The sequence below is a fragment of the Neltuma alba genome, unplaced genomic scaffold (genome assembly GCF_004799145.2).
Source record: "Neltuma alba isolate B1F8T4 unplaced genomic scaffold, ASM479914v2 tig00012138_pilon, whole genome shotgun sequence".
Lineage (NCBI taxonomy): Eukaryota > Viridiplantae > Streptophyta > Magnoliopsida > Fabales > Fabaceae > Neltuma > Neltuma alba.
In genome coordinates, this window is record NW_021636688.1 from 1 (window position 1) to 15,061 (window position 15,061).

Sequence of the window (15,061 nt, forward strand, 5' to 3'; positions counted from 1 at the left end):
ATCATTTCATATCAGGATAAATAGGAATGGCGAGTACAATTATTTGGACAAATATAGGACCAAGGATGTCAAGCACGAAGATGAACTTACTTCATCCCAAGATCTCCCTTGTGCAAGGCGTGGATAGACAGGCGCTTTAGGATTGGCAAATGATATGTAATTGGAAACTGACACAAGTCTAGGCTGCAATGTTCAAATAATTGTTACTAGTTATCTTATATAATCATCATCTGCATAATACATATTCTCAACAAAAGCCGGCCTCCTTGATGTCAAGAGCCATCGTCTGATGCACTGAATTTGTGAATGAAAATGCTAGATAAATAATAAAGTAAAAATAAAACGAATTTTCTATGTTTTAACAATAAAAATGGAAATTAAACGCAATAGAGAAGATCATAGACGGTTTGCCAAGAAAAAGAAAAGATAAGATATCAGAGACGCACTTTGAAAGTCCACCGGAAAAAATAATGCAAATGAGAAATCTGCACGTTGATTGATCAGCTGGAACTTCAAGACAGCTTTCCTGTTGTTGTATAGTTTGGGTTGGAGTCATTGGCATACTTGTACTGGTCAAGCGTACAAAGATTCAAATCAACCACAGGTTAAAAAAAAAAAAAAACCAAAATTGTTACTTTTCAAATCAGATCACAAGCTAATCTGGCATATGAGTTTATTCAATCTGGTGTATATGGTTTACAAACTCACCTTTATTGGGGCCGTGCATATGAATGGTGCTTCGATCCACTCACCGTTCTCCGGGGGACAGGTAGCTGAACTGCGATGTATAAAATCACGTTCCCTTTAGTTCCTTTCCAAAGAATACGCTGCTCAGAGTTTGACACTATCATGATAAAAATTGGTCCACACCAGACACCACCATATTGACAGTGACTAGAGAATTCAGAAGTAAAACTACATCGATTTCGAAGCAGAGAAGTGGGTTACTTGAAATTTGCAGGAGAAAATACTCCCACCCAATCATCTTCAGATGGATTAGGGGCATTGAGTTCTACAGTCACCCATTCTGTATCGTCACCCTGCAACCATATGTGACAAGACGCTTTAGAAGTTCTGTAAATATATAGCATGATTTACAATGTTACAAAAAAAAAAAAAAGTTCGAGAAGGTTAGTGGTTTGAAATATCATATTATTCACCAAACCAGTGAGAAAAACCTGTTTGTAACGAGTATAATCATTTTCACGCTATACAAGACATAAAAAGCAGCATAAGCTTCGCGATTCCATGTACGTAGTGTTTATCACTTGGAACTTAATCTGCCACTTGACACAATTACTCAAACAGCTAGAAGACTAGAAACTAGAAAGGGTAAACTAATTAAACAAAGATCAAAGACGAGCGAAGTAGTACCTTGAGGCCAAGCAAAGAAGGGTTTGCTTTAATGGTCGCGCGAATGTCGAGCGCAAAAGTGGCCTTGTGAATGGAAATCTTAGACAGTGGCTGCTCCCCGATTACATGATGAACGTGAGCCAAAACGTCGACGTGATTCAGGCTGGCGAAACACAGCATCAGCAAAATCATATTCATCAGCTTGAACCAGCGAACCACGTCTGCCATCTTTTGCAGATGGAGATTGATCAGAGGGAATGAAATGACGCTGTGTGGTTAATTAGATATGCCGATTGGATTCTGAGAATTAATCGCAATTGGCCTCTCTAGTATCTTCCACTCGCTATCACTACGATGAAAAACCATGGCCTTCATGGCTCGAATTTATAATCTTCAGACCTGGCGCCAAATCTTTTGGGTGGATTCCAGGGATCCCCTTAGCGTCAGAGACGGTAATAATTTTGCATGAGTGAGCAATTGAAAGTAAATGTATGTTTGCCTTTATCGCAATTCGTATCAGGACTAAAAAGTGATTTAATAGAAACCAAATCATAATTTTAAAAATATTTCTACGCTATACGAAGTAAATATATAAAAAAAATTATCTCGTTTTGTAAAAAAATATTTTTGAGAAGTATTTTTTGGTGCTTCTAAACACTCCCTTAGAATAGAAATTTAGAATAGTTTATCTTTGTTGATTTATTTCTGTTTAGCCCTTTCTATTTTGAAATATTACGGGGGATTCTAAATGATTCTGAAAATAACGTTTTTTTCGCCAAAGAAGTAACGTTTATTAATTAAAACATATGTTAACAATAAATCATACTACTCCTCCGGTCCTAATTATAAGACCCAATTGACTTATTTGAGGAGATTAAGGAAGTAAGTTAAGTTGGTTATTTATAATAAATAAGTGTTGTTATTCCTAAAATATCCTTGCTAATTAAGTATATTGGCTAAAACTATCATTATTAGAAGGATTATCTTGAAAAAAAATGTATAAATATAAGAGAGAAAATGGATTGGGTCTTATAATTAGGACCAAATAAAAAGTCAAATTGGGTCTTATAATAAGGACCGGAGGAGTACCATGTAGTATAAAAGTCAACTGAGAGTTGAAAACATTAATCTACTTTATTTTTTATATTTATTATTATTATTGTGTTTTAAACTCAGTGGCAAAAATATTATTATTTTTAAATTAATTTATCTAACTTATAAATTAATCTAATTATAATATAATGGAAATCTTTCTATTTTGAAATATTGCCGGTGGATTCTAAATGATTCTGAAAATAACGTTTATTAATTAAAACATAAGTTAACAGGGGGATTCTAAATTATAAAGTTAGTTGAGAGTTGAAAACATTAATTTACTTAATTTTTTATATTTATTATGTTTTAAACTTACTTGCAAAAAATTGTTATTTTTTAAAACTTATAAATTAATTTAATTATAATATAATTTTATTCAAAACTGTTCTAGGGACGTCATGCCATATTTATTATGATTTATTTATTTATTTATTTTACTTTCTGGATCAACCTAAATTAATTAAGTTGCCGGATTATTCATTTAATTTTTTTATTGTACTAAATTGTTAATTATTCATTGGGCTTTATGATGTGATCGGCATATGTTTGAAATATTTTTTATTTAAAATATATAATTTATTTATTAAAAATAAAATTGAGGTCTGTCTAATAAAACTTTTGTTTTGAAGGGTGAGTTTTTAAAATATAAAACAAGTTTTTACAATTATTTTTTAAAATGACAACGCTGAAGATCTAAAGCCATTTTATTGGATCTTAAAAACTTCTACTCCTCTATCCTGAAAAAAAAAAAAAAATAGACCCCTGCCCCTCTTCTCATTTATTCATATCTATTAGTGGATAATTATATATTGCTGCCAGAAATGTCACCTTCAACCTCCATCATGTGACTTGATCATCAATATATCATTATCATAAAAAAATATAAAATAATCATATCACATTTTTCACATGTTATGATATTATAATTATTCATTTTGCAATGCACTATTTACCGAAAGAAACGTGTTAAAGTTATGATTATTTGAATAACCTGGTTTTTTTTTTTAACCAGAATTTGAATAACCTAGTTTACACCTTACACTCTGATCAGTTTACGTATGTCATTATACCTTTAGGGGAATATGCTTTACATAAAGTGATATTCTTATTCACGACTAAAATAATAATTACTTCATAAGTACGTATCTTTTAGAATACATTATTCGTCACTGATGGTTTCATTTGTTAATATTATATTTCCAATGGTCTTAAACCTGAAACTTAGGTAACTAAATATATAGATTTGAAAAAAAATAGTTAGATTAGTAGTATATAACAGTTTTCCTAAATTACCCTTCTTTTGATAACCTATGTTAGAAATTAACCATATTGATTAGTTGCATGCATTAATAAATAATAATAGGAATAATTTGAAGAAAATTATTTATGAACAAAATAAATTTTTCAAGTAACTTGTATATTTAGAATCAAATGAAATGAGCATACAAGTGCAGGGACTATTATAATATAAGGACAGAAAAATAAAAATATTCCTTGCACGTCTGCTCGTGCTTTTGAAATGAGATTGGTCTGTCTATCGCGTGAAATATTGAATTATTAGTAAAAACAAAACAATCATATGTTGTTTTAAAACCAGCAGCATCATGGGGTTAATTTGTTGGATATTTGTGAAAAATATTAATTATTTCAAAAGGGAGTGTCAAATATTTATAATTAATATTTCGAAACCAGGCCTCCCAATTTTTGCAACTGAGCGTCTTGAACTCAGTTAAGTTATTTTAGGGACCATACAGAGATATTTTCATTAATTTAACTTTTTTAAAATTGGTTTTTCCTATAATGTTTGAAAAATTATTTAGTTTTTTCGCTGCGTTAGTCCTTTTACATCATTCTCAGACCTTTTTTTTTTTCTTGTCACGTCCCAGTCATACCCATATATGCATGCAGATACTCCTGTTTTGAATAACTAATTTATAGATAACAAATTGTTAGTTAAAAATAATAAATAGATTAGCAATATATCTTTATTTTTAAATATGTTTTTATAATAAATGAAAGAAAATGTATTGGGCAATGTGATAAGAGAGTATGGCAAAGAAGAAAAAATAAATAGTTAAGAACAAAATTGGAAAAAAATATTAAATTTTAAGCCAAAGTCAAAGTAAGGTTTATAAAATAAACTACAGTCTTTCTTAAATTTAAAACTTATAAATATGACTGATGATATATATCATCCAGACATAACATATCATCTATCATTTATGTTATTTACAATAAATTTTGTTGCCTCCTTGTTTACAATAAATTATACATATTAAATAATATAGGGAAATTTGGGGATAAATCCCCATTTAAAAAGTTAATTGTAGAATGGGATATGAACTTTTGAGATCCTTTTGAAAAATTAAAAAGAGAAATAAAATTACTATAATACCCTTAATAAAATGCAATTAGGATCGAGCATATGCAACTAGAGATGAAAGATGTGCAATTAGGATCAGCGATATGCAATTAGGTCTTATATGCAACTAAGCACACGCAATATACAATTTGGATTGATATGCAATTGAAGATCAAGAACATGTAATTAAGATCAGTGATATGTAACTAGATCTTATACGCAACAAGGAATCCTTGATATGCAATTAAGATCAAGCATATGGAACTCAGGATCAAGGATATGTAATTAGGATTAGTGATATGCAACTAGGCATGCATAATATGCAATTAGAATTAAACATATGCTATCTGGGATAAAAAATACTCCTCCGGTCCTTAATATAGGACCCAATTCTTATGTTGGTTTTGGTCCTAAATATAAGACCTCTCTCTCATATTTATCAATTTTCTCTAAAATACCCTTATGGATACTCCCTCAACCATAATCAAGTAGAAGAGGAAGAAGGGGTATTAAGAAAGATGATTATGGTGTTTTAGGAAAAATGTGGCACTTTTCCTATAATTAACTAACTTACCTAACTTCCTTAATTTAATCAAATTAGTTAAATGGGTCATATATTAAGGACCGGAGGAGTATGTAATTAGGTTATGTATGCAATTAGACATCATCTATATGTAATTATGATCAAGCATATGCAACTCCAAATCTAGGATATGCAACCTGAGTTATTTGGTTTGCTTACCCCTCAAACGTATTGTCATTTAAAATCAAATTCCATTCTACAGTTGACTTTTCAAATAGGAAATTATTACATCAGATATATAATAAATCATTATCTTCAAGCAAACTCATTAACATGAAAAGGGTGACTTACAGAAGGGAAAATTCCAAAAAATATGTTTTAAATTTTAAAATCTCAAATCAAAAATTACTGCAAAAATATGTTATTATTTACTTTTTAAATATGGTTAATTGCTATTAAAATGTGGTAAATAAGACTATTTTAAAATTTTAAAATTCAAGAGGTATTTTTGTTTTTTAATTTTACCTCCACAGACCCCGACTGACCATGGCCTAATGTCCATTATTACTTATCATCGGGGCCCATAACGCGCAATCAGCTTGTTTTTGTTCATTTGGACGTGGACCTTTTATTTTTTTAAAAAAAAACCACCCATATTTATACTTGTTAAAAATAGCTAGCACTTAAAGATTTTTCATCGAACAATATATGTTTTAAATTTTTTTAAAAATCATGTAGTATAATATAATATAATTTAAAGTATGAATATTGTGTGTATTTATGGTAAAGGTAATTAAAAAAATTACACCTACCAATTACTAATCACAAAGACGCAATAAATATTACAACATGAAAAACAAGGTAAATTATAACTTCTAAATAATAACCATTTCCTCTTTCTTCTTCAAAAGTGTTTTTGGAGAACGCTTTTTCATAAATTGAATTTTTTTTTTACATATTTATTTTGTATATCATAAAATTATTTTTAAAATTATGATTTTTTTCCCATGCAAGCACCCCCAAAAGATCCTTTTTACTTCAACATTAAATTGTGAAAAACAACAACAGCCAATAGTTGTTCCGGACTTTTTTTTCCACTTCAGATAAAATTGACTTGGTGGAGATAAAAAATGAACTACTATCTCTTATTTTTAATATAATAGCTAATTTGATATTTAATTTAATTCTAAATATAAGACCCAATTCATTTTTTCTCTCATATTTATCTATTTTTTTCAAGTTAATCTTTTTAGTAGTTGCTCATATTAAACGTTTTATTAAATGACATTTTTAATTGATACACATGATTAATAAAAGTATCTTAAAGAAGATAATATATATTTATTACAAATAATTAATTTAAATAATTTTTTTAATCTATTTAAATTAGTTAGCTAACTTTTATATTAACAGTTAGTAATTAAATTCCTTACTATACATATATAGTACCAGAGTAGCGCAATGTTTAATGCGTGTAAATTTATTAACTAACTAATGAATCAGCAGCATTAATCTCAATCGGGAACAAACAAGAGTTAGTGTTGGTAGGTCTTCCCCAGATAATCAACCAATCATCCTTCGGAAAGCTTTTTCTTTTTCTTGGCCAACTTTTGGAAAGCTATTGAGTCAAATTGTTTCAGAATAAAAAATTAATGAAGCTTGCGCATCGTGATGCATTGTTTAATCAGGTTCCAGAACATTTTTTTTCCTTTTCGTTTTTTTGTTGCCAGAAGAATCTCTTAACTTTTCCTTTTTGCCTGAAAAAGAAGCTCTAAACTTTATCTCCTTAGGTAGTGTTTGGTTAATTCTAGAAGTACTTCTCATAAGTATTTTTTTATAAATCAAAACAAACTCCTCTACATATTTACTTCGTATATTGTAAAAGTACTTTTGAAATTATAGTTTTGTTTTTACCTAAATACCTTTTTAATATGAGGCTTATTTTCCAGGGAAAAATAATAATAAACCTTGCCTCGGGGTGCGCAGTCTGGAAAGGCCAGATTAGGCCCCCTACCTTAACTTTGTGGTAAATTAACAGTAATTTATAAAATTTTTAAAGTGAAGGAGTAAATGAATTAATTCATTGATTATATGAATTTAAATATTAATTCTGCACGGAAATTTATTTTTGGTACTAAGTTTTATTATTTGAATACTCATTATTCTCGTAAGTTAAAAACCCAGAAGTCGGAACTCAAATAAGCATGTATTAGGACATATTATTTCTGGTTTTTAATATAAAAATTAGTTAACTAATTTAAATAGATTAAGAAAACTAGTCAGATGAGTTATTTATAATAAATAAGTGTTATTTTTTCTAAAATATCCTTGCTAATCAAGTTTATTGGTTAGAACTATCATTGTTACAATGACTATCTTGAAAAAAAAAAGATAAATATGAAAAACAAATTAAATTAAAATATTATATTTAAGATCAAAATAAAAGTTAAACGAGTTTTTATATTAAAGACATGAGATAATATTAACAATATATCATCACTTAATATCCCTTTCATGATTAGTTCAAAAAAAATATGAGCATGAAAAACAAACAATTAGTTCAAAAAAATATGTCTATGATGAAAGACAGGAAATTGGAACGCTCAATATAAGCAATTAAACATATGTAATTCCAAATAATCAAAATCTTATTATTTAACGAGACTTTTTTTTTTTTTTTGGGTAACATTCTTAGATGCAATTGTTCTACGCACAACCGCAATTAGTATTGACAACTATGCTTAGTTATGTTCTACGTTGATTAAATATAAAATAATTAAAATTGAAAATTAAAGGAATAATGAAACAAGAGAAGAAAAACCAAAATAAAATTCAAGAAAAAAATAGTAAGAAGGATAACAATACAAGCAATCATGCGTAAATTGAATGGATTCAAAACAAATAATAAAAAAATTCACACTATTGATTTGACGCCTTTGTTTGTCTGTAGATGTAATATATTCACATATATGATGTCATCATTAGACCACTAACCTTTTTTTAAGTTTATTACCTGAAGCTTAACTTTATGTTTGGTATAAGAAGAGGAAAAGAGAGGGGAGAAAAAGTTTGAATGAGTTTGATTTTTAAAAAAAATAAAAAAGTGAGATTATAAAATTTTCACAAAAAATATATAAAATGAGATATCAAAAAATTAATTAAAAACTTTTAAAACCACATCTTCAATTTTTCAAATCAAATTCATTAAAATTTTTCCTTCCTTCTTCTCTCTTTCCTGCCATTTCCCTAATATCAAATGCGCCCTAGAAGCTAATTCCATAACTCTCAAATATTGCTACCCTATTATTTGCTAAAATTTGCATATTATATGTTATAATATCGAAATATCAATTACTTGAGTCGCTATTTATATAAACTATGAGAAATTAATATCTTTTTGAGAGTGTTTATAAAATATATATATATATATATATATCTTTCTGATAGGAAGATGGGGGTTGACAGGGACCATATCACTCATTCATTGAACAGGATAGAATCATAGATAATGTACTCTTCTGGTCCTTAATATAAGATCCATTTAATTAATTTGATTAGATTAAGAAAGTTAGGTAAGTTAGTTAATTATAAAAAAAATGACATATTTTTCCTAAAACACCATACTCATCTTTCTTAGTACCCCATCTCCCTCTTCTACTTGTTATGGTTGAGGGAGTATCTATAGGGGTAATTTAGAGAAAATTGATAAATATGAGAAATGGGTCTTATATTTAGGACCAAAACCAATTTAAGAATTGGGTTCTATATTAAGGATTGGAGGAGTATTGTATTATTATATCCATTTATTATCCTGCAGTCTGGAGAATCAAACATTTAATGGGATTGACATTTTATTAATGTTTTAAAATACTAAGAAAATAAAATTAAATAATTTAATTAAAAAAATACATAAACACTAAATTAAAAACTGAGAGAACGTATAGCTACGATATGATTTATTTATGTAAACACGATGTTTTGTCTAATTTATTTAGCTAAAGGGCAGTACGAATGAGATAAAGTATGGACACCGGACAGTTAAGAATTTCCAATTGAACATTTTGTTTTCTGGCTAACGAATCATAATTATTAGCATCAAGCCAAATGTGTCTTTGTCATGCATAAATCACTAATCCTTTTTAATTCTGATAAATGTGCATGTGGTTTTGTGGTCTCCATCGCGTCGTCATTAATATTACTATTATTGAAATGCATATGGAAAGGCAAGAGGCACGTGCCGTTTGGATTATGTGAAGGAAAAGCTTCACCTGTTCATTCTCTAACTTCAATTATTTCAGGATTCTCTTACCTGTAACGCTGGCTTCCTGAGCTGCGGAGTCAGTGAAGTGAATAACGGCGGAATCAGAATGATTTTTTTAAAACACGACACAAACTACTCTATGTACGGATATTTATTTTTCATAAAAATATTTTTAAAATTATGATTTGATTTTTATCTAAACATCACCTAAAATCTCTCAATTTATTGTTTTTCTAATTTATAAGACTTTTGTGTTTTCCCCTTATATTTGATGTATACAAAAATCGCTGATCTAATTTAAAAAATTTAAAAAGCTAAGTAAGTTATTTAACTCTAACAAACTTGGCATTATATTTTTAAAATATTTTTATGCAACATTAAATTATACTCTCTTCGGTTATTTTTATAAGAGCCTGATAATTGAATGACGCGATTCAAAAAATAATTAAAATTAGTTAAAACTAATAAATATACAAGAAATAATTTTTTTACATATGCCCTTATTTATAAGGGATAACTAAAAAATATATAATAAATATTTTAAGTAATGCAATATTTGAAATTAATAAAAGGAAAAAATGATAAAAATACATTAAATGTTTAAATAACTACAAATGAGATCTTATAAAAAGAAATAAGGCAATTCAAATTTTTGGCTCTTATAAAAAAAGACCAAATGGAGCATATATTTTGTAAGTTACGTAAATTAGTTTTCAAAAAAAATAATAAAGAGGATAAATAAAATGAATTAAGTCCTACTTTTAGGACCATAACCAACATTCTAGTTGGATCTTATGTTTAACATTACAAGAGTATTTTATTGAAATCAATAAAAAATTGAAAACACATTAATTCCGTCCAAACATTTGACAACATTTCAATTTTACCATATGTATTTCCGGGTCTACATTGATGATGGCTGAGACCTGAGATCAATGGATAAGCATCACACATTTTCTTTCCAATAAAAAAGAAGAAGAAGGAGAAGAAATTAAATTTTGAAATCATCTCAAACAACTCTGTTATTTCAGATTCAAGAAAATGTTCACTCCCGGTTATTGCTTTCAATTTATCCTCCTTCATAACCCGATCCACCCACCCGGCCACCCCTCTGCTTCAATTTTCTTTTTGTAAAAGCTGATATCGTCTCGTACAGTGACTGATTTGTGTCGGAAAATAACTTTTGACTTTGTGAGATACCCAATGCCACATATATAAGCATTTAATAAAAGCAGATGCAAACACCCTGGTAGCTAGCACAATTTTGTTGGGAATTTGAATATACCATCCTAATCCTTATTATTTGTCTAAGAGAAGATTTTGATTTTTTTTATTTGTCATTAATATCATTTTTAATATTTTATTTCAATTTTACTCCTATCAATTACAATAAAAGTGAAGAGAAAAGGAACAAGTGAGAGAAAGTATATTAGTTTTTATCCCCCTAGTATCTATATCTTTTTAATAAGGATAAAAGATAAAGATTTTATTTATTTAATGCTCTGATTAATATATTAGAAACTCCTGCAAGTGACAAATAATAAGGACTGAAAGGGCATGGATGAACGTTTCAAAAGAAGACACATTGGTATGACTATACTCCATCAAATACTTATTATAAGTTTCAAATAATTAATTTATGGATAACAAATAATTAGTTAAAAGCAGTAAACATGTTTAAAATATACTCTTCTGATTTTTAATATAAGACATATTTAACTAATTTGATTAGATTAAGAAAGTTAGATAAGTTAGTTAATTATAAGAAATATGACGTGTTTTTTTCTAAAACACTACAATCATCTTCCTTAATATTATCTTTTCCTCTTTTACTTGATTATGGCTAAGGGTGATCTATAGGAATAATTTAGAAAAAATTAATAAATATAATAAATAAGTCTTATATTTAGAATCAAAATCAACTCAATAATTAGGTCCTATATTAACGCAAATTAAAAGAAGAGCACTTTTGTTTTCAAATATGCTCTTATAATAAATGAGAAAAAATCAAATAGAATGTGTGAGGAAATAAGGTTAAAAAAATAACGCAAATTAAAGGCAAAATTGAAAAAAAGCATTAAATATAAAAGCAAGCCTAAATTAAAGTTTATAAAACGAATCACACTCCTCTCCAAATTTAAAACTTATAAATAGAATAAGAGGGATTATTTAATTAAGCCAATAATTAATCATAATAACCATAAAGTGCCTGTTTGTTTTTATTTTTTGTTTTCTTATTTTCAAAACAATTTTATAAAATTGTTTCTTAAAACTATTTTTGAAAACAAAAAATAAAAGAATTTGTTTGGATAATAATTTTTAAAAAATCATATTTAAGAGAAAAAACCATAAAAAACCACATATGGTAAGTGATGATTGTCACTGATAATGATAAGTCGTGAATAATAAGTGAGAAGAGAAAAAGATTTCTCAAAAATTTTTTCAAAAAATAAAAAATAAAAAACACAAAAGCAAAAACAAAAAATATGTAAAAGTTGTTTTGGTTTTGTAAAACAATCAACTAAAAATAAATCATCAATCACGTTTTTTTTGTTTTTAAAAACAAAAAATTGTTTTTAAAATAAGAATCCAAACAAACCCTAAATTACCATGCTATCAAATTCAGAAACGTGCGCAAAAGAATCTTTGCGAGCTAGTACCATGTGGTAGACAAAGAAAAGTGCCGGGCCCAACAGCACCGGTAAATTATGCAACACCGAAAAGGTGTTCCTGGATGCGTGATTTTTGATTTTTCCAAAGACTGAACTGAGAGGGTTTTAAGATTAGCACTAAAATTGTTTTAAATAGTTTACGATGTAACAAGATTAGTTATTGCTATAACTCGACAAAAAGAAAAGAACTGAATTGTGAGCAAGCCATACTCAACGTGGATGAGTCTAAAAAAATCCTTGGTTTTGATATGAAAATAACACTGCGTTTATTGTAATGGAAATACTAGTTTTAACTATTATTCTAGTTTATTAATGTGGTGTATTTCGTAAAGCCATAATTTAGGTTCTGTAGATTTTCAAATCCTCTTACCAAGGACTGAAATTTTCAGTTTTTCAGGCGTCAGACTGTGCTGACTTGGGAACAAGCACCAAAAAATGCCGAGATGACATGAATAATGTGAAGGCTGGAGTCCCACATTTTAAAGAAGAGAAGTTGTGGGGAGCAAGTGAGGTCGAAAAAGGAAAGGAAGTCTGGCAAAAAAAAAAAAACAAAGAAAGAAAAGGAAAGGAAGTCGTACTCAACAATGATGGTGTTATTTCATAACCAACAACTCACGCAATGAAGTGAGTTTTAACCGAATCAAAAGTACAGAGACTGAATTGTACTAAATCATATCTAGGGGCTGAGTTGTATCATCTTGTTATTCTGGAAACCTTTAAAAAAAGGGAACTGTATAGGATTTGACTTTTTCTAAGGATTCGTTTGATGTGAGGGAAAATGAGAGGAGGAGAGGTGAAGAAAAATTTTAATAAGTTTGATTTAAAAAATTAAAAAGTGGAGTTAAAAACTTTTAATTAATTTTTATTACTCTTTTATATTATTATTTTCTTTTTACTAAAATTTTAAAACCCCATTTTTTTATTTTTTAAATAGAGTTTATTAAAAAAAATTTCCTTCTCTTTTCCATATCTCCCATACCAAATAGTACCTTAATAACCGTGCTTAATGACAGACAACTCTACAAAGGGAAGGGTCATAGGAACAGACGCGGCTTCTCTCCTTTTCCCTTACCATCCGCTGCCCTCCTCTGCCCGCAAAGCCGCGGCGTTTTGAGTGAAAAACGAGAGAGTGAGTGCTTTTCTATTTAAAAAAAAATCAGTGCTCTAAAATATTTTTTTTAGTATTATTAAGTATCCTAAATAAATTCTTAATACACTTACTGCTCTAAAATATTTTTCTAATAGTACTTAATATCTAACTCTCAGTGTCCTAAAATATTTTTTAATAGCATCCAGTATCCTAAATTTTTTTAAGTAATACCCATCATGTCAAAGTATTTCTCTAATAACACTCAATATCATAAATTAATTTTTAATATATCCAACACCCAAAAATATTTTTAATAACATTTAGTATCTTGAAGTAATTTGTCATATAATATTCTATGGTCACTAAAATTTAGCACAAGCTACTTGGTACTACTAAAAAAATACCGCAGCATGTTGGATGTTACATAGGTGTTATTGAAAAAAAATATTTTAGCCTTCTAAGTGGACCAAAAATTATTTTACAATACTAAGTGCTATTAAGAAATATCTTAGAATGCTGGGTGTTAAATATTAGGTGCTACTAAAAAATTATTTTACCTTGTTGAGTGTATTAACAATTAATTTAGGATAGGAAATGACACTGAAAAAAATATTTTAAGGTATTAGATATTTTTTTAAATTAAAAAAAAAAAAGCCTTCACCCTCCTTTGCTTTCACTCAAAACGGCGCAGTATCAAAGGTAAAGGAGGGCAGCGGATGGTAAGGGAAAAGGAGGGAAGCTGCGTCCAATATAATAGGGAACGTGGTGTTATTTCATAACCAACAACGTACATGATTTTTTTTTTTTTTTACCAGCAACAACGTACATGATGCTGGGTGGTGCGTCTGCCTCAATAATGATGTTGGCTTTTGTATCCGGTGTCACAATTATCTCATGCGTATAAAAATAAAAGATTAAGGGTTAAAAATAAACAGTTAAGAGTTAAAACTATTACTACCTCCGGTCCTAACTATAAGATCCTGTTTATATACAAATGATGTTTTATAATTAAGATCGGAGTAGTAATAAACTTGTACCAAACCAAACACTATGTACTTTAATGCCCCTTCCTTTCTATTATTTTTGGTAATGAGGCCACAATATTTTTAATGAAACTAACAAAATATCTCAATTAAAAAAAGGAGATAATGATCAGAGACTATATACATTTTTTGTTTGGCGCAAGTTTATCGATTTTTTTTTACCATTAACCTTTTTTTAATTTAGGATATTTTGATATTTTCATTAAAAATACTGTGAATCTTATTAACAAAAGTAACAAACATTGGGGTGTTTTAACGATGGTATTATTTTTGCATTCATTTTAAATTTGCATAGGTAGATCTGCATACAACAAAAGTATGTGATGTTTGGTGAATTTTTGATATAAATTTATAGGTATTTTTTATCATAACCCTAAAAAATTAGAGATAATTGCTATAAAATTTCAACTAAGAAATATAATTACTAAAAAGTGCAACTTGTAATGACAAAATTTTGGAGTAGGAAATGGCAACTGTTCACTTGTTATTAATATTTATTGATAATTATTTTTTTGATCTCTATAATTCTCCAAAAAAAAAAAGTCACACAAGTTGTGGCTTTGTAAATATGGAATAATTGTAGTGGTTAATTTAAAAGCCATCGTTAATATCACGTTAAATGTTTCTTTATCATCCATAAATCACTAATTTTTCTTCCCCAT

The 15,061-nt window shown here is 28.3% G+C and overlaps 1 protein-coding gene across 1 annotated transcript; it reads right to left on the minus strand.

Annotated features, from left to right (window-relative positions):
• Positions 1-512: 512 nt before the first annotated feature.
• Positions 513-1,712, minus strand: LOC114723431 (probable inactive purple acid phosphatase 1). The gene is made up of 4 exons (XM_028909618.1): positions 1,375-1,712; positions 949-1,040; positions 709-778; positions 513-569 (listed from the first exon to the last, which is right to left on the minus strand). Exons 1-4 carry the CDS (start codon positions 1,579-1,581, stop codon positions 513-515), a joined length of 426 nt encoding a protein of 141 aa, XP_028765451.1. The 5' UTR covers positions 1,582-1,712.
• Positions 1,713-15,061: the final 13,349 nt, after the last annotated feature.